The following is a 20,963-nucleotide window of genomic DNA, read 5'->3' on the forward strand; positions in this document are numbered from 1 at the left end:
ATCCCTCCCGCCTGCACCATCCCTGTAGCCACGTGTTTAATTGCTCTCTCTCCCTATTCCTCATCTCACTATCACGTGGCACGGGCAACAACCCAGAGATAACAACTCTGTTTGTTCTAGTTCTGAGCTTCCATCCTAGCTCCCTGAAAGCCTGCCTGACATCCTTGTCCCCTTTCCTACCTATGTCGTTAGTGCCAATGTGGACCACGACTTGGGGCTGCTCCCCCTCCCCTTAAGGACCCGGAAAACACGATCCGAGACATCACGTACCCTTGCACCTGGGAGGCAACATACCAAACGTGAGTCTCTCACGCTCCCACAAAATCTCCTATCTGTGCCCCTGACTATCGAGTCCCCAATTACTAATGCTCTGCTCCTCTCCCCCCTTCCCTTCTGAGCAACAGGGACAGACTCCGTGCCAGAGGCCCGTACCCCATGGCTTGGCTTGGAATGTACAGTCAAGGTACATTCCCAACAAGACAGAAAGGTAGGGGAAACAAATCCAGAGATCCCAGGACGGGAAAGGAGATCGGGATTAAGGTGAAGGAGAAAGAGTGCGCTTATTTTTTTAAATATAAATTTAGAGTACCCAATTCATTTTTTCCAATTAAGGGGCAATTTAGCGTGGCCAATCCTCCTACCCTGCACATCTTTGGGTTGTGGGGGTGAGACCCACGCAGACACGGGGGAGAATGTGCAAACTCCACACGGACAGTGACCCAGAACCGGGATCGAACCTGGGACCTCGGTGTCGTGAGGCAGCAGTGCTAACCACTGCGCCACAGAAAGAGTGTGCTTATGACAGCTGTCATTTGGATTATACAATGGAGAACCAGGCTGAATAAAAAAGGTCCAGCGGGGAAGTGAGAAGCAAAGAGAGAGTATGAACAAAGACTGGCAGCTAATATAAAAGGGAATCCCCTCTGGATCGAGACGGAGAGTCAACTCCACTTCCCCCTGCACCGGGTTAAACCTGATGCAGCGCAAGGTGGAACACAGAGCACACCTCACCAAGACACGCATGAGCGGGTTCTTCCCGGAGGTGGAGGACAAGTGAGAGAGGTGCCGGAAGTCCGGCCAACCACACCCACATGCCCTGGTCAGGGGGGGGAATAGGGACAGCCACCCAGAGAGAGGAGAACTCAAGAAGAACAGGGAAAGTGTAGCACAAGTGGTTAGCACTGTGGCTTCACAGCTCCAGGGTCCCAGGTTCGATTCCCCGCTGGGTCACTGTCTGTGCGGAGTCTGCACGTTCTCCCCGTGTGTGCGTGGGTTTCCTCCGGGTGCTCCGGTTTCCTCCCACAGCCCAAAGATGTGCAGGTTAGGTGCAGTGGCCATGATAAATTGCCCTTAGTGTCCAAAAAGGTTAGGTGGGGTTATTGGGTTATGGGGATAGGGTGGAAGTGACGGCTTAAGTGGGTCGGTGCAGACTCGATGGGCCGACTGGCCTCCTTCTGCACTGTATGTTCTATGTACTAATACCTAAAGAAGGGGGAGGAGGGCCATCTACTGGAGGGAGCACTGGCCTCCCTCTATGGGGAGAAACAGGGGTAGCAAGCGGACCCACCCCTCTCGAAGGCCTAAAAACCAGGGGGGGCGGTGGAGTGGGACTCCCCCCCCCCCCCCCCCCCCCCCAACCCCCCAACCAGCGGAATGAAGGCTACAGACAAACGGGGGTGGGGGGAACCTCGAACACGCCAGGATACAGAAAGAGGGAAGAGGAAACAACTCGTACCACTAAGCGACAGGGACCCTATTGAAACTCGACAGATTGTTCTGAAAATCGAACACGGTTGTACAAATGTAAACACTATCCACCGTTAGAGCCCCAATCACAGCTCTGGTGGCCTAGGATGTACGATGCTTCATGTGTGAAACCCTGTTTTTTTTGTTTTCTTGTTTATTCTGTAACCGTCATTTGAAATACCAATAAAAATATTTTTTCAAAAACGGGAAGCCCAAAGTCTTCTATTGGGATATAGTCAGTAAAAGGAGTGGGGCCGATTAGGGACCAGAAAGGGGATTAGCGCTCGGAAGCATTTGAGATACTAAATGAAACTTTGCATCTGTCTTTACCCAGGAGGATGCTGCCATAGCCACAGGGGGGGGGGGGTGGTAATTAATACACTAGAAGGGTTTGAAATTGAGGAGGACTAAGTATTAGATAGGCTGTCTAAACTTAAAAGTTGATAAAGTACAGGACTGGGTGAAATGCATCGAAGGATACTGAGAAAGGCGAGAGTGGAAATTATTCAGCACTGGCCATAGTTTTTCAACCTTAGACTTGGCTGGTGCGAGAGGACTGGAGAATTGGAAATGATACAACAAAAGGGTGTAAAGATTAAACCCTGCAACCATAGGTCAGTCAATTTAACTCCAGTGGGGCGTCACGGTGGCGCAGTGGTTAGCACTGCTGCCTCACGCCGCCGAGGTCCCAGGTTCGATCCCGGCTCTGGGTCATTGTCCGTGTGGAGTTTGCACATTCTCCCCGTGTCTGCGTGGGTTTCGCCCCCACAACCCAAAGATGTGCAGGCGGTTAATGGATGGTCTTCAGACTGGAGGAAGGTGGAGTTTGCAGGGGTCAGCGTTTGGAACCTTGCTTTTCCTGAATATTAATAGACCTTGGCGTACTGGGCACAATTTCAAAACTTACGGATGATATGGAACTTGAAAGGAAGTGTAGAATTTTAAAAGGACATTGAAGTTCAACGCAGAGAAATGTGAGGTGATTTATTTTGGGAGGCAGAACGTGGAGAGCTAATATAAAATGAAGAGTCCAACTCTGAAGGGGGTTCAGAAGCAGCGGGACCTGGGTGTGTGTGTGCATAAAGCACTAAAGATGTCAGAACAGGTGGAGAACATGATTAATAAAACATACTGTATCCCGCCTTCATTAATCGGGCCCACACAATACAAGAGCAAAGAGGCTATGTTGAAATAAAAACAAAGTGTTGGAAAAATTCAGCAGGTCTGGTAGTATGTGTAGAGAGAGAAACAGTTAAGATTTCAAGTCATGAGCAGCACGGTGGCGCAGTGGTTAGCACTGCTGCCTCACGGCGCCGAGGTCCCGGGTTTGATCCCGGCCCTGGGTCACTGTCCGTGTGGAGTTTGCACATTCTCCCCGTGTCTGCGTGGGTTTCGCACCCGCAACTCAAAGATGTGCAGGGTAGGTGGATTGGCCGCGCTAAATTGCCCCTTAATTGGACAAAATGAATTGGATACTCTAAAAAAAAAATTTTAAGAGATTTCAAGTCCATTATGACTCTTCTTTAGAACTCCGGTTATGTTGAACTTGTATAAGGCACTGATTAAGCCTCAACTAGAGTGTCCTTTTCACACAGCGAGTGTTTAATGTCTGGAATGCAGTGCCTGAGAGTTCGTGGAGGCTGCTTCAATTGAGGCTGTCAAAAGAGAATTAGTCTATTATTTGAAAAGGAAGAGTGTAACAGACACTGGGGCAACAGTGGCTAAGAGACTGGACCAGGACCATAACTATTTTAAGTTTTAAGACGGTGCAGAAAGATTAACTTGTTCCGGGAGGGATAATATAAGAAATGTGGCTTGGTTATTTTATTTTTAAAATTTATTAAAACAAAAGAAATTAAAACAATATTTAAACTTTTAAACTTCAAACGTAAAACTAACAGATTACATGTTGTTTCTTAATCTTAACACACTAGTTCCCATTAAAGCATTTTACAGAACATGCAGCTCTCAGGCTATTTACACCAGCAAACAAAGGCAATACTTGCATTTACTTTTTAAAAATAAATTTAGAGTACCCGATTATTTATTTCCAATGAAGGGGCAATTTAGCGCGGCCAATCCACCTAACTTGCACATCTTTGGGTTGTGGGGGTGAGACCCACGCAGACACGGGGAGAATGTGCAAACTCCACATGGACAGTGACCCGGGTGCTCAGCACCGTAGGCAGCAGTGCTTACCACTGTGCCATCAAAAAATTGCATTTACGAAGCAATGTTTCTTCTGTTAGGAACATTCGTTCAGATCCCTTTTCCAAAGTTGTCTCGGTGGCAACTTTCATGACCTCTCTCAGTCGACTTCCAAAGCTTTCTGCTCTGTAACTTTCATTTAAAAATTTTTTTTTTTACAGTACCCAATTAAGGGGCAATTTAGCGTGTTCAATCCACCTACCCTGCACATCTTTGTGTTGTGAGGGCGAGACCCACGCAAACACGGGGAGAATGTGCAAACTCCACACGGACAGTGACCAGAGCCGGGATCGAACCTGGGACCTCAGCGCCATGAGGCATCAGGGCTAACCACTGCACCACCGTGCTGCCCTCTCTGTAACTTCCTTGACCTCTAGGGCGGCACGGTGGCCCAGTGCTTAGCACTGCTGCCTCACGGCGTCGAGGACCCGGGTTCAATCCTGGCCCCAGGTCTCTGTCCGTGTGGAGTTTGATCAATTGCGCCTTAATTGGAAAAGTTAAAAAGAACTTTCATGACCACTTTCGGTCAATTTCCAAAGCCTTCTTGCTGTGTAACAGTTCAGAACAGCATTCTCTCTCTCTTTGTCTTTCTCTCTCTCTGTCTCTCTCTTTCTCGAAGCTCTGCCCAGCCCCTCAAACGAAGATTCTCTGCTGGGGTTTACAGGCTTGAACCCATCATCGTTATCTTGGCTGTTTGATTTCCCACTCCCATTTATACAAGTAAACAGAGCCATACCATTGATATGCAACTAACCTCCTATTGACGGACAAAGAGACCATGGGCTAATAGCTGGTCAGGCAAGACTGTCCCGAATAACAATAGATTTGGGGCATCTTGTGTACTTCCATTAACGAGTTTAAGTCTCACTGGGACAATATAACTTGGCCAGGTCTGGATGTAACCCTCTGACTCCTAGCAGTATTTTCCCTCACACACAAAAACAGAAAATACTGCACAATCTCAGCAGGTCTGACAGCATCTATGGAGAGAGAAGGGAGCCAACGTTTCGAGTCTGGATGGCTCTTTGGTAAAAATAGATTCAGAGTACCCAATTGTTTTTTCCAATTAAGGGGCAATTTAGCGCGGCCAATCCACCTACCCTGCACATCTTTGGGTCGTGGGGGTGAGACCCACACAGACACAGGGAGATTGTGCAAACTCCACACTGATAGTGGCACATAAAGAGATTAGAAAATGTGAATGGTTGAACAAAGGTCAGCGGTGTGTCAAAGGGCAACTAGGAACAAGGAACAGGTGGCTCCAGTTGGGTGGGGTGGGGGAAGGGGGGGGGACAATGGTGAGGGAAAAACAGATTGATGGAAGAAATTATTATTTTTTTGTTAGTGACAGCACGGAAGGACGCCAATGATCCCATCCTGTCATCACAGGCTCCCAAAAGAGCTACCCTGCTAACTTATTCTAAGACAAGTATGTTCTTTAGGGTTGCCAACTGATTAAATGGATTCCTGGAGGTTTAATCACATGACTTGCCTTACGCTTTTACCATTAGTTGGCCAACACATCCATTCTTGTGATGTAGTGCCTTCCCAAGCCAATTGGACAGCATAAACAGCCATTACCCAACTGAATAATGATTGACTCTCAGTCAAACTGCCTCCTCTCCCCGACCCTGCTCTCAATAGCTTTATATCTAGCAAAGAAAACGGCTCGCTCGCTTCTTAAATGTTGTGAGGGCTCCCGCCTCTCCCACCCTTTCAGGCAGCGAGTTCCAGACTCCCAGCACCCTCTGGGTGAAAAGGTTTTTCCTCACTGATGCACTATCAATTACGCCGAGACGAGAGTAGAATGTAATCGGGGATTTATTACACTGAGATGTGTGGCCTCCTACAGCAGCTTACGAAATGGCTGCTGTTCGGAGAGCACACATATTTATACTCCGCCTCCTGGGCGGAGCCAGCAGGCAGGGATCTATCCCCGTACCTGTAATACAGGGGCCTTACCATAATCCCCATATATACAATACAATACAACAGTGGTGACTACCACACTCACATCCCCTCTACATCTCCTGTCACTGACCTTAAATCTCTGCCCCCTGGTTATTGACCCCTCTACAAAGGGGAAAGATTCCTTCCTGTCAACCCCATCGATGCCCCTCATGATTTTATCTACGTCATTCACATCCCTGCTCAGCCTTCTCTGCTCCAAGGAAAACAACCCCAGCCTACCCAATCTGTTGATAGCTGAAACTCACCAGCCCAGGCAGCATCCTGGCGAATCTCCCTAGGGCTGTCCCCTCCCCCCGGGGATGCACAGAGCTGTGTGTCCAGGAGAGACTGCATCAGCTGGGGTTGTTTACTTTGCAGAGGAGGCTGATGGGGCACCTGACTGAGGTGTATAAAACTGAGAGGGGCAGAGATCAGGTAGATAGGAAGGAACTTTCCTCCTTGGAAGAGGGGTCGCTAACCGGTTTGAAGGGGGGGGGGCACAGGTTTAGGGTGAGAGGGTTTCGAGAGGTTTCGTGGGGCAAGGAAGAGCTTTACCAGCCACAGGCTGGTGGGGTATCCGGAACTCGGTGCCCAAACAAAGGTGGCAGAGGCAGGAGCCCTCGCAACGTTGAAGGAGGCGAGCACCCGAAACGCACGGCTGGTAAAGGGTGGGGGGTTCGGGGGCGGCAGGTAGGTGTCAGATGGCCTGCGCCACGGAGGATGGCATGATGGACCTCTTCCCGCCATGTGAAAGCCTTGCGGCGTTGGAGGTTGACCTGGGCGCTCCAGGGCAGTCCGGGGGGAGGGGACGGGGGTGGTTAGCGCCTCTAATACCCCTTCCTCAGGCATGGAGATCAATGTTGTGTGTGGTTTAATAGTGGGGGGGAGGGGGCTGGGTCTCCCCTTGTGGGTGGGGGGGTCCCTTCCCTTGTGTGTGGGAAAGGGGTGCGTGGGTGGGGGGGGTTGGGCCTCCCCTTGTTGGTGGGGGAGGGGGGGGGGTATGGGTGGGGAGAGTGGGTGTGGGGTATCTGGGTGTGGGGGAGGGGTGTCTGGGGGGGTGAGGTGTTTCTGAGTGGGGGGGGGAGAGATGTTTTGGGGGGGTCTGAGTGGGGGGGGAGAGATGTTTTGGGGGGGTCTGAGTGGGGGGAGGGATGTTTTGGGGGGGTCTGAGTGGGGGGAGGGATGTTTTTGGGGGGAGAGATGTTTTGGGGGGGGTCTGAGTGGGGGGGGAGGGATGTTTTTGGGGGGGTCTCCCCTTGTGAAGGGGTCTCCCAGACACGTGGGGGGGGGGGGAATTTTCCCTATCTGTTCCTCCAGCTCCATGTTTGAATCACGTGTTCAAGCTGAGGGGTGGGTTGGAGTCTGACCCCCCCCCCCCCAAAAAAAAAAACCCCACAGAAATAATCCCCCCCCAGAAAACAAACTCCATCAATAAACAATATTCAATGGATGAGGCAGACCGGAAGCGGGGAGGTGGGGGGAGGGGGCAGAGCGCGACCTCTCAACCAAACTTGGGAGAGCCGGGCGCGGTGACGCACGTGGCGGGGCGGGGCCACACGCGTGGGCGGGGCGTGCGCGGCCGGGCCAATGGCGGGCGGCGGCCGGGCGCGCGGGGGGCGGGGCTGCGTGGCGGCCAGCAGGTTGGGGTGCGCGGGGCCGGCGGACTATAAGAGGGGCGGCGGGCGGCGCGGCGGGTCTCTTTCTCTTTGGGCGGCAGTGCAAGCGCGCGGTGTGAGGAAGAGGCGCTCGTCCCGATTCATTGTCAAAGAACAAAAACAAAAACTACTATTCTTTACCCCCCCCCCCCCCCGTATCATGTCTGAAGACGGCGCGGAGTACAGGTGAGACAGCGGGGGGAGGAGGGGCCGCGGTGTGAGGGGGAAGCGGACTCAAAATGGCGGCGCTGCGGGGGGGGGGGGGGGGGAAGAACGGGTTCCCCTCCTGCCCCCTCCCTCCGGCCAGGTTATTATTTATGGAGGACAGCGGCCGGCTGCTTACCGTTAGGCGGTGAGGGGGAGGTGGGCGGCTGGCCTCGCTTCGGGGCGCCGGTTGCTGGCGCGCGACTGGCGGTTAGTCGGCGGCCAACGGCTCTTTATTCAAACTGGAACGTGGGATTGGCTCGCGGGGCCGGGGGGGATGGGGGAGGGGGTGAAGTAAAATGGCGGCCGGCGCGGGGAGGAAGATGGCGGCGGCCGGGGGGTGGGGGAGCCGGGCCGCTCCACGCGCGCCGCGCTCTGGCTAGTGCGCACGCGCAGCCGGCCCCGAGCCGCATGGCACGGCGGTGTGCGCAGGCGCGGCGATCCGCCCGTCGGGCCCCCCCCGGGTGGTACCCGGAAGCGGAAATGGTGGCTGGGTTGACCCCCCCCCAAACCAAGACAGGGGGATGTGACCCCCCCCCCTCGGGAGTGGGACTAGTTCGGGATGTGAGGGTCTCTTTCTTAATCCCTCCCTGGGGGCTAGTTGGGGGGGGGGGAGGAAGAGGATCACCTTCTGACCGCCCCCCCCCCCCTTTCCCAAGGGCTATTTGGGGATGTGACGATCTGTCTTAACCCCTCCCTGGGGATGTGGAGATCCCCTTTTCTCTTCCCCCCCCACCCCCCCCAACTAGGGCTATATCCCCCCCCACACACACACACACACTACTGGGGCTATGTGGGGACGAGAGGATCTCTTTCCTAAACTCCCCCCGGGGATGTGAGGATCTCTTTCTTACCCCCCCCCCCCCCCAGACTGGGGCTAGTTGGGGTTATAATGTGACCCGTTCTTCTTGCCCCCCCAAGGTCCCAAGGTTAGGTGGAGTCGGTGGCGAGCAAGGTCCCCAGATCATTCATCTTTGTGCAGTGTTATGCAGTTGTCCTTGCGCTGCTGTTACTAACGGGACACATCCTGTCTTGTGTAATATTTGCCAGCCTCTTTTGCAAGAAAAGTGGGAGTTAAGCTGCTGCCGAGTGTTGATGACTAATGTGTTTCTACGTCACCTTTGAACACTGCAGCAAGCCCTGTAACTCTGCACTCTCTCAGTAATCCCAGTCTCACTTGACCCATCAGCGAGGCAGTGTGTATTTCTAACCCCCTCTTTGCTGTTTTTTAGATCCAATGACCATGGCTGCCCTGATGGAATGGAACCCGAAGGGGTTATTGAGGTGAGTAAGATGGAGCTATGGCTGTGTGCTTTAAACTCAGTAACAGGTAGAAATTAAATGCTCCCAACCATGTACATTCCTGTTCCCCTCCAATATGCTCCTGTGATGATTGGGATATTGACTGACATCAGTGGAGAGCGCAGCAGCATCTAATCTTGTTTGTGTGCTGCTGCCTAAAATTTAAGATTCCATCCCCAATCAATTGGGCCCAGGCCATGGGCAAGGTGGTAGCTTTGATGTGGTACTGTCTTTATTTGACCTGGGGTATAATAATTAACCGTGTTCATCCCAGTATATTCTGACAGTGAATCAATACTGGTTCATGCGATGGGCACAAGATGCTGAATGAGAACATTAGTGCACGGTGTCTCCCTGGGCCTGAGAATTTGCAGCCCTCTGGGGGGGAAATTCTCATCTGTCTTTAATGGCTGACCTTTATCTTGTGGCTATGTTCTAGCTTCTACAGCCAGGGCAATCAACCTTCCATTGTTTGCCTTGTCAACTCATTTGAACTAGTTTCAATGAGACACGGTGCAGGATGCCTACCCTGGGTTCCCATCCTGCGGCGATAATGCAGTCGCAAGCGATGTCCTTGCAGATTTTTTAAATAAGTACCCAATTCTTTTTTTCCCCAATTAAGGGGCAGTTTAGCACACCAAACCTGAACAAGGAGAATGTGCAAACTCTACAGTGACCCGGGATCGAGTGTGTTCTCGGTGTGTGGGTTGAGACTGGGGGTTGGTTCCACTTGACATTTGGAATGATTGTCTTTGCAGAGCAACTGGACTGAGATTGTGGATAACTTTGATGACATGAACCTCCGAGAAAACCTCCTCCGTGGGATCTATGCCTATGGTTTTGAAAAGCCATCTGCCATCCAGCAGCGAGCCATTCTTCCCTGCATCAGGGGTAGGAATTGTACTGAATAGTAAGCACAACCTCCCACGGGGGCAGGTTTAGGAGTAAGATGCTGAACACTTGGATAATGGTTAACACAGCAATGTTTGAAACGGTTTATTTGTGGTTATACATACAGAAGCCACTTCTTATAACTGGGATAGAATTTTACATGGGTGGGTTCTTTACACAATATAAGCGAACTTTAGTGTGCACCATTGACATACTTTTGCCTGTACTGAGCTGCTTTGGGATCAGCAAATTTAGGCTTCATCCCCAGTCAATGGGCAAGGGGGTACCTTTTATGTGGTACTGTGCTTAAATCTGACCTGGGGTATAATAACTAACCCATATTCATCCCAGTATATTCTGACAGTGAATTAATACTGGTTCATGCAATGGGCACAAGATATTCCATGAAAGTTTTAACTCTATGCACATAATAAACTCATACAGTGGAGCCTACAAACTCGTTGTGATTGTAATTGACAGTGGTTTTGTATACAAAGTCTGACAGAGGAGGAGGTGTGTACAGATAATGGAGCTGCTTGTGTTGGTCAGTAGCTCTGATTCTGGGTTGGTTGGTTCTATCGAATAACACAACTTGCAGTAATTGGTGACCTCCTCTTCTAGAGTACGATGTCATTGCCCAGGCACAGTCGGGGACGGGCAAAACTGCCACGTTTGCCATTTCTATCTTGCAACAGCTAGATGTAGGCCTAAAGGAGACACAGGCCTTGGTGTTGGCCCCAACTAGGGAGCTGGCTCTACAGGTAAGAGGGCTGTTTTGTCTACTCTTTTGCTTTCTGAGGATGGGTTCCATGCCTAACTGGCTGTAAATTGGTGGGGCCCATTGTCAGTAGGTGCGGAGTAAATTTCTGTCTAGGCTTGAAGTCAATTGTCATTCTTTGCTGATTTTGCCTTTATAAAGAGCTCTTCGTGGAAGTCTGGTTGCAGGCTAGCCTTGTAACTGCAGATCACTAAATGTACAGACATCTTGATCGTTAATGGCTTTGGAGGCTCCTGGGTAACATTACTTTTCCTTCTTAGATTCAGAAGGTCATTGTGGCTTTGGGAGACTACATGGGCGGGACCTGCTTCTCCTGCATTGGTGGCACCAATATCCGAGCGGACATGCAGAAGTTTCAGCTGGAGGCTCCACATGTTGTGGTCGGGACCCCAGGCCGTGTGTTTGACATGATGAACCGGCAGCATTTGTGTAAGTACATTGGAGGGAATAGGTTTAATTCAGGGCTAAGCCCTCAAATAGTTAACAGAAAATTTGTGTCCTTTGCACATCCTTCGTGACAATCAATGCATTACTTTAATAATAGAAAATGTTGCACAAACACAGCAGGTCTGGCAGCATCTGCGAAGAGAGAAGCAAACCGGCACATTATTAATTGTCTGGAAACTTGTTTCTCACTCCAGATGCTGCCAGACACGTGTTCTTCCAGCATCTTCTGCTTTTGTTCCAGATCTCCAAAATCAGCAAGGGTTTTATTTTAATTGAGTTATTTCATCTCTGGACAAGCAGCTAATCAGAAAGCAGGCATTTGGTCTGTTTTTTAAAATCTGGCTGCAGGTTGGTTAGCATTAGATTAGGGTTAGGCTAACCCTAACCCTAATTAGTCCCACAGAGCTGCATCTTGCCTGAGCCATGGCACCTTTTTATAATGTCGAACTCCCTCTACCATGCGCTTGGCTAGGTCAGCCTAAATCCTGTGCCAGTGAGGGTCTAGATGTCTTCACTGGCTCAGACCTATTGTTAACTAGGTTCTTCGGTAAACAGATTTTGTTGCTAAGAAACAAACTGGCATGTTTTAATGGTTACCCTTTGTTTTAGCTACAAGATACATCAAGATGTTTGTTTTGGATGAAGCAGACGAAATGTTGAGCAGAGGGTTCAAGGACCAGATCTATGAAATATTCCAGAAACTCAACACTTCTATTCAGGTAAGCCTCCATTTGCTAGAGCAAGTGTGTCCCCATTTGTGGAACACCTGTAGGGATTAAAAGGATTTTACTATTTATTACTGAATTTGGCACTTATTAATGTGGTAACTGATGTGACCGACCCTCCAGATCTCAGTGTGTTCGAAAGTGGAATCATGTGCATGTTACGCCGTGTATCAAAACTTGCCATAGATTCTGGATTCAGTGACCACTAAAAGTTAGAATTAGGATTCAGTTTGGTTCTAGGATAGCCGTGTCTTTGATATTGTACTGTTCCTTTTTAAACCTTTATTGTCCTGTTCAAGTATCCTACTGAAGCCAGGAACCCTGGTTAAATCTGGTGTTCTTGGCAATGACTGTCGGGTTTGTTGGGACATAGATTAATGCCCCACTCACATTGATCTGGGAGAAGTGGACCTCTTTCTTAATGTCCAGTGCTTTTACCTGTAGATGTGGTGGCACAGTCTCTCTGATCGCAATCTGTATTCAGACAGATTAATCTGAATACTGAAACCCTCTAATGGCTTCCCTTTTTAAAACAGGTGGTTTTGTTATCTGCCACAATGCCTTCTGATGTGCTGGAAGTGACAAAGAAGTTTATGCGTGAACCAATTCGCATTCTTGTGAAGAAAGAGGAGTTGACGCTGGAGGGAATTCGACAATTCTACATTAATGTGGAGCGAGAGGTGAGCGACACTGGGATTTTCTTTTGTTTGTTTTATTTTTACAATTGAGGGGCAATTCAGCGTGACACGGGGAGAATGTGCAAACCCCCATGCGGTGGGATTTTCTTGCTAAATCTGCCACCACTTCATAGCCAAGCTGGAGAAGGGGATAACTTTGATCACTGCCTCTTGACCCCAATTAAGCCATTTGTGTCCAGAGAGCGCTTTATTTCCATGTGGCCCTTTGTACTACTTTGAGATGCAAGCTCTCTGGTAGAGAGACAATCTGCACCCAATTTTGGATTAGTTTGTGGTTTTACACAGGTTTTATGCAGTTACGATATTTGTCCAAATGGTGGTAACATTGAATTACATTCTATAATGGCATCTTGCTATCTGCTTGTCCTTAGGAATGGAAGCTAGACACTCTGTGTGATCTCTACGAGACTCTCACCATCACTCAGGCTGTTATCTTCATCAACACACGGAGAAAGGTGGATTGGCTGACGGAGAAGATGCTGGCGAGAGATTTCACCGTCTCTGCTCTGGTGAGGTTCAGTAAAATGCTGTAGTTTCACTTTACCCTTGAATGTTGTAGCAATCCACCTGGTGGCATGACCAAGTCACTCAGTCTGGTTGCTTCAGCGAGGAATTGGGGGATCTCCCTGACCCGTGAATTATTGAGCGGAGCAGCTGCAGGCATCACTGGTGTGGAGCTGATGGCTTCTATGTTTCTTTACAGCATGGTGACATGGAGCAGAAGGAGAGGGATCTTATTATGAGAGAGTTCCGATCTGGGTCCAGCCGTGTTCTCATTACTACTGACTTGTTGGTAAGTTGAAGCATTTAATCAGGACGCGTGACGTAACCCTGAGTGAGTGGCAGCTGAAAGGGGATGTAAATCATTTGTAATAATCTGCTTGGACAAAGCTCCAGAGAGCCCCTCGTTTTCCACAAAGATCACTTGTTCTTTTTGGATTTGGGCTTTTTGGTAGAATAGTGGCCTGTACTCCACAGTGAATTCTGGACTTGACCCAAGTTCACTACTTATTATGCAGGCAACACTGTCTTTTTTTTATAAATCTGAGCTGGCTGTCATGGGGCTTCTCTTTGCGCTGAAGGTGAGATGGGTCTCTGAGCATTAAAGCAGTAATCTCTGTACTGTGACTGAGCTGCTGGCATCAACATGACCCAAGTCACTTGTTAGCAGTGCACATAATCTCTGGTCACTGAAATGAAGCCGTTGACATTTTGAGGGTGTGAAGTTTTGTCGCTTGCTGGGATCTTAGTAATGAAGCCGGTGGGTTTATTTCAGGCTCGTGGAATCGATGTTCAGCAAGTGTCCCTGGTTATCAACTATGATCTGCCTTCCAACCGTGAGAACTATATTCACAGGTGAGTGGTGAGCCACATCTTTCTGCAATTGTCCCGCTTGTCTGCCACAGTGCAAGCAGGCATCCTTGCTGCAAACACTCACTTTAACTCCCCTCCTCCTCCTGCAGAATTGGCCGCGGAGGGCGTTTTGGACGCAAGGGTGTTGCCATAAACCTAATCACCGAAGAGGACAGACGGACGCTGCGTGACATTGAATCGTTCTACAACACTACTGTGGATGAGATGCCGATGAACGTGGCCGATCTGATCTGATTTTTTTGAGTTTTGCGAAGCTGTGATTGAGGCTGTGAATGCTGACTGGTTTACTCGCAATCACAGGGTCTTTTCTTTTTAAACTTGGTGTTGAGTGTCGCCTGGATGCTCAGGACTGATCACATTGCATAGAACACTGGTGATCAGGTTCCTTGTCCTCCCTCCTTGAAAGGTTCAGACTGGCAATGGGGTGGGGAAAGAAAATACTTATGGGGTCATTAAGAATTCTGGGTAAGTACTTTTTCAGGCCCAGTCTTTTAGATTTAGTAGCATTAGATATTCTTCATCATGTAACCATGTATTTGCGGGCCCGGAAGTATCACAGATGTTTGCAGTCTGCCAACTATGTGAAGCCAGCTTATTTCAGGATAATGTTTGGGATTCAGAGTGGAGTGTGGGATAGCCTCTTGGGATGTGTGTTAATCACGGACAGAGATCATGTACAAATCTTGCATTGTCTGTATAGTATTTATTAAATGCTGTTCAATAAATTTGTATTTGTTTACATGCATTGTCCTGGGAATCTTCAATGGTCTTAATAACTTTTGTGCTTTGGAGCAGGGCAGGGACTTGATGTGTGTGGGGCCGCTGTCCACTATTTTCCCCAGAGTGGGAAAACATGGGGGGGGGGGGGCTGATGATCCTTCTCTTAATGACACCCGTGCAGAGAGTTACTACTCTGCCTGTTGGTGCGGGCTGTGTTTTGTAGCTCCTTGTGCTGGTCGGGTGAAGGCCTGGCACTTGGGCTTTCCCCTCCTGATATATCTCCATTCCTCTTAGCCAAAGTACAGCAAGTTGTTGAGCTCACCTCGTGTTGCTGCAGAGTAGCGTCCTGTGTCTGTTCTCTCGTGCATCTGGCTTTGGATGTTGCACTTTATAAAGTCATGTATTATTGAAAATTAAACTTGGTAAAAGACTGACCACTGATGTTTGGTTACATTATTTTACTGATCTTTCTTGATTCTGCTGCTGTGTTGTGCATGGTGAAGCGTGTTTCTGACACTGAAAAGTCTGACTTTGCTTTTAGATTAGCTTTGTGCCACTGAATCTTGAGCTTTCACCATTAACCAGCTCTGTGTAACACAATCTGTCCAAAGTTAGACTCCAAAACAACCTTGCGCTTGTGTGCATGGATGAATTACAAACAAATACTGACTCTGCAATATATAAACATGCAAGGGGCCCAACTAAACCAAAGATTTTATGGTAGCACAGCACTCCGGCCAACTTGAGATAGGAATTTTCTAAAATTTAAAGTAACCAATTCATTACCCCCCCCCCCCCGCAATTTAGCATGGCCAATCCACCTGCGTCGTGGGGGTGTAAGACCCTCAGACAGGTGGAGAAAGATGGGAATACTAATGGCATAACCGTTTAGTGTTGACCAGTCTCTTGGAGCACAATACCATTTTAGGCATTGTACTTTTGGGGGGGGGGGGGGGTCTTGGACATGGAGAAGTTACTAATCTGCTGGTTCTTAATGTTCAATACTCAACTGGTCAGGCAGCACGTGTAGGTTTATGGTCGACTAAGAAATGGGATTGAGTAGGCCATTCAGCCCCATTTGCCTGCTCTGCTAGCCGCTAGGAATGCGCCAGGGTAAATTGAGACCTGTCATTGTAAATTCCAATGAGTCCCAACCTGGTTAAACTTTGCTCACAAGGTAATCCCTCCACAGCGGTGGGGGGGGGGGGAAAGAGAGAAAGAAGAAAAGAGATGATCCGAGTGAGCATCTGCATATACCATGGGCTCTAGGCCCATATGTACCTTGTCGAATGTCTCCCAAGTCCAAATACAAATTGTTACTGGTGCAAAATACCTGTTTCAACTTTTTCCGTTTGCAAGTGCCCCAGGATGAGCCCCAGATTCACTTTAATAATCTTTATTGGTGTCACAAATTACATGAACACTGCAATGACGATCCCCAGTCGCCACATTCCGGCATCTGTTCGGGTACACGAGGGAGAATGTTGAGGACATCTTTTCTAAGGGGCCTGTGCTCACTGACTTCTTACACTCTCGCATACTCAGTTTCTACATTTTAGTCTTTTGCTGCATTCTGATTATTGGGGCTATCACTGACTTTCGCCTCCTCTGCTTTCTCTCTATTTAGTACACACCGTAGCCATAGTTGGTTTTTCCCTCCTAGAATCTTTCCAGCTTTGGCTAGGAGTTATGAATTGCCTCCTATATCTGCCACTGCTTCTTTACTGCCTTTCCCACTAATCTAACCACTCAGTCCACTCCCTTAAGTTCAACTCAGTTTGCAACTTTGTTTCTCCTCCTGATGTCCAGGGCCAGTTTTCTCTTACCCCCCCCCCCCCTGGAAAACTAGGGAGTCCTACCACCGGAAGTGGCGGTAGAGAGCAGGTCACGTGTTCTGGGCGTGAGGGCGATTCCTCCATTTTGTAGCTACCAGCAGTGCTGGTGTGAGTTCCAGGGCCTCTGGTGGACAACCCATGAAGAAGCTGTAAACGGGGGGGGAAAAAGCAGCGTAAAGATAATCACGAGGTGTGGATTATTAATTGTGCCACTGCAAATCAGGATTCAAAGTTCATGTGTGTTATAGGTAAGGAAAGCTTTAAAACGCAGGGATGTTTGAAGACTAAACGGGGTGAGTTCGAGGGCAGACCTTTAACGGATGCAGTGAGATCTTAAATCATCAGAAATGTAACATTGAATGACAAAGAAAGTGGTATCGGGAGGACCCAGCAGGCTCACCTGTCGCATGAAAGGTAAGCGAAAACGGTGGGTCAGCCAATGTGTGGGTCCCGAAGGATGGCCGGTACCAAAAATGGGTCCTGGGCAAAGAAAGGTTTGAAAAACACTGGTCCAGACACGGCTTCCAAAATCTTCCCCTTTCCCAAATGAGTCTAGATCTTCTCTTAACTGTTCTCGTTTCATCTCTTATAACAGTGCTACCCCACCACCTTTTCCCTGTCCTCTCAAAAGGCCAGATATCCTGGATAAGCTTGCAGTTTTGATCGCCTTGTAACATGTTTCTGTAATCACTGAGGGATCATATCCATTTACCTCTATTGGCACTCAGTTCAGCTACCTTTATTCATTAAGACACAGCTTGACTTTTTAAATCCTAACTTACTTGTATTGTGGCCTTCATTACCCTAGCTGTACCCAATTATTATTTTTCCCAATTAAGGGCCAATTTAGCGTTGGCCAATCCACCTAACCTGCACATCTTGGGGTTGTGGGGGGCGAAACCCACGCAAACACGGGGAGAATGTGCAAACTCCACACGGTCAGTGACCCAGAGCCGGGATTCGAACCATGGTCCTCAGCGCCGTGAGGCAGCAGTGCTAACCACTGCGCCGTGCGATGCCCTTGCTGTTCTTTTATTACTGTTCCCCAACTACACTGGCAAACAATCCGTTCTAGTCCTGCCCAGGTGTAACCTGCCCAGCTTTTACTGGTCCCACCTGTACCAGGAAACTGAAACCCTGCCCCTTGCACCACCTTCTAGCCACCTACTCATTGATATCTCCTACTATTTCTACTCCTGACTAGCATGTGGCACTGATAATATTCCTGGGATCACTACCTTTGAGGTGCTACTTTTCAACTTCCTAGTTCCCTCGGCATTTAGGAGTCATCCTTTTTTTTATACCCTTGTTGGTACTGGTGTGTACCACGACCACTGGCTGTTCCCCCTTCCCCGGAATATCATGTAGCTGCTCTCCCAGCCTTGACCCTAGCACCAGGGAGGTGTCTCCTTTTGGGGCACAGAAATACCTATCTATATACCCCTTTCAATCAAATACTCTGCAACCATTGCACTCCCACATTTGTTAGCCCCTTGCCTGTGCACAGAACCAACTGTGGTGCAACAAAATTGGCTGTTGCCACTTTCCTGGGAGGCCAATCAACCTCAACAGCATCCAAAGCTATATTTTGTAGGGGATTAGCCACAGGAGATTCCTGCTCTGCCTGGTGGTCACCCACTCCCTTCCTCCCTGTGGACTTAGCCGGCGATGTGACCACTCTCTGTATGTGCTATCCATTGTATTCTCTGCCTTGTGGATGTCTACTGTGTTCCCAGCTGCTGCTCCAGGGCAGGCACGGTCGCACAGTTGCTCCACAGCACCAGGTTCGATTCCCCGCTGGGTCACTGTCTGCGGAGTCTGCACGTTCTCCCCGTGTGTGCGTTGGTTTCCTCCCACAGTCCAAAGATGTGCAGGTTAGGTGGATTGGCCGCGATAAATTGCGTGACCGCAAGCCTGCGCCGATCCAGATCCTCTATCTAAAGCTGTCGCCTATTTTCTAAGGATCTGTATCCCTCTGCTTTCCCATTCATGTATCTGTCTAGATACATCTTAAATGACGCTATTGTGCCCGCCTCTACCACCTCCACCAATGCGTTCCGGGCACCCACCACCCTCTGCGTAAAGAACTTTCCACGCATATCTCCCTTAAACTTTTCCCCTCTCACCTTGAACTCGTGACCCCTAGTAATTGAGTCCCCCACTCTGGGGGAAAAAGCTTCTTGCTATCCACCCTGTCTGTACCTCTCATGATTTTGTAGACCTCAATGCGTTCCCCCCTCAACCTCTGTCTTTCTAATGAAAATAATCCTAATCTACTCAACCTCTCTTCATAGCTAACGCCCGCCATACCAGGCAACATCCTGGTGAACCTCCTCTGCACCTTCTCCAAAGCATCCACATCCTTCTGGTAATGTGGCGACCAGAACTGTACGCAGTATTCCAAATGTGGCCGAAAAAAGTCTTATACAACTGTAACATGACCTGCTGACTCTTGTACTCAATACCCCGTCCGATGAAGGCATGCATGCCGTATGCCTTCTTGACCACTCTATCGACCTGTGCAGCCACCTTCAGGGTACAATGGACCTGAACACCCGGATCTCTCTGTACATCAATTTTCCCCAGGGAAGATAAGCTATGGTCTAATTGAACAGTAGAGCAAAGGGGCTGTCTCTATTTCTCCTCTTTTAGAGAAGGTTTCAATGTGAGTTGATGCTTTAAATGATAGAGGTCTGGAGTAAGCTGATGGGGCAGGAGCTACTAAATTGAGAGAAGAAATGACGGTGCGAGTTAGGCGGGTGGAGAGAATCCAGAAGAGGAAGGCAACATGGAGGTTCTGGCCAAGCGCCCAGGGGCAGATGAAATGGGTGCAACCCTCGATGTGTGCAGCAGATGACTGCCTCTTCACTTCTTGACGATAGATGGCGCAGTTGGCGTTCTGATACTTGACCAGTCAACACGGCGGGATGGGTCAAATTTAGGTTCAAATAGCATTTCCAAGGAGAGTAGGTTGTGGGGAAAGAATTTCAGAGCCCACGCAGAATGGCACTGCCTATTGGAGCAATTAAATTGGGAATATACAAGAGGCGGGGATTTGAGATGGCGGAGAGTTGAATGGCTGGAGGGGGTCATGAACTGGAAAGCGAATCCCCCTTTCTCACTGTCAGAGGGTCAGTGCTGAGGGGGTGCCGCGCTGTCAGAGGGTCAGTACTGAGGGAGTGCCGCGCTGTCAGAGGGTCAGTACTGAGGGAGCGCCGCACTGTCAGAGGGTCAGTACTGAGGGAGTGCCGCACTGTCAGAGGGTCAGTACTGAGGGAGTGCCGCACTGTCAGAGGGTCAGTACTGAGGGAGTGCCGCACTGTCAGAGGGTCAGTACTGAGGGAGTGTCGCACTGTCAGAGGGTCAGTACTGAGGGAGTGCCGCACTGTCAGAGGGTCAGTACTGAGGGAGTGCCGCACTGTCAGAGGGTCAGTACTGAGGGAGTGTCGCACTGTCAGAGGGTCAGTACTGAGGGAGTGCCGCACTGTCAGAGGGTCAGTACTGAGGGAGTGCCGCACTGTCAGAGGGTCAGTACTGAGGGAGTGCTGCACTGTCAGAGGGTCAGTACTGAGGGAATGCCGCACTGTCAGAGGGTCAGTACTGAGGGAGTGCCGCACTGTCAGAGGGTCAGTACTGAGGGAGTGCCGCACTGTCAGAGGGTCAGTACTGAGGGAGTGCCTCACTGTCAGAGGGTCAGTACTGAGGGAGTGCCGCACTGTCAGAGCGTCAGTACTGAGGGAGTGCCGCACTGTCAGAGGGTCAGTACTGAGGGAGTGCCGCACTGTCAGAGGGTCAGTACTGAGGGAGTGCCGCACTGTCAGAGGGTCAGTACTGAGGGAGTGCCGCACTGTCAGCGTCAGTACTGAGGAAGTACCGCACTGTCAGAGGGTCAGTACTGAGGGAGTGCCGCACTGTCAGAGGGTCAGTGCTGAGGGAGTGCCGCATTGTCAGAGGGTCAGTACTGAGGGAATGCCGCACTGTCAGAGGGTCAGTACTGAGGAAGTACCGCACTGTCAGAGGGTCAATACTGAGGGAGTGCCGCACTGTCAGAGGGTCAGTACTGAGGGAGTGCCGCACTGTCAGAGGGTCAGTACTGAGGGAGTGCCGCACTGTCAGAGGGTCAGTACCGAGGGAGTGCCGCACTGTCAGAGGGTCAGTACTGAGGGAGTGCCGCACTGTCAGAGGGTCAGTACTGAGGGAGTGCCGCACTGTCAGAGGGTCTGGAGGGTGCTCGAGTTTGTTCTGCTGTTTAAACGGATGACGCTTCCTCAGACAGAGTAGCTCACGCCAAACCAATGCTCTGGAGCTGACTCAACTGATCATGTGCCTGTCACAAGACATGGAACTGCACCCTCATCAGTTTTCACTCTGCAAATCCCCACATTGGGAAATCTTTGCGCTGTCATTCTTTAACCATTCTGTAAATCCCA

At 49.8% G+C, this 20,963-nt stretch overlaps 1 protein-coding gene across 1 annotated transcript; it reads left to right on the forward strand.

Moving 5' to 3' along the window:
• The first annotated feature begins 7,592 nt into the window (after positions 1 to 7,592).
• Positions 7,593 to 14,596, forward strand: LOC140404638 (eukaryotic initiation factor 4A-I-like). The gene is made up of 11 exons (XM_072493249.1): positions 7,593 to 7,745; positions 8,996 to 9,047; positions 9,824 to 9,956; positions 10,578 to 10,717; positions 10,995 to 11,163; positions 11,791 to 11,900; positions 12,443 to 12,586; positions 12,976 to 13,113; positions 13,308 to 13,397; positions 13,881 to 13,960; positions 14,068 to 14,596. Exons 1-11 carry the CDS (start codon positions 7,720 to 7,722, stop codon positions 14,210 to 14,212), a joined length of 1,227 nt encoding a protein of 408 aa, XP_072349350.1. The 5' UTR covers positions 7,593 to 7,719; the 3' UTR covers positions 14,213 to 14,596.
• Positions 14,597 to 20,963: the final 6,367 nt, after the last annotated feature.

This window comes from Scyliorhinus torazame, chromosome 31 (assembly GCF_047496885.1).
Source record: "Scyliorhinus torazame isolate Kashiwa2021f chromosome 31, sScyTor2.1, whole genome shotgun sequence".
Classification (NCBI taxonomy): domain Eukaryota; kingdom Metazoa; phylum Chordata; class Chondrichthyes; order Carcharhiniformes; family Scyliorhinidae; genus Scyliorhinus; species Scyliorhinus torazame.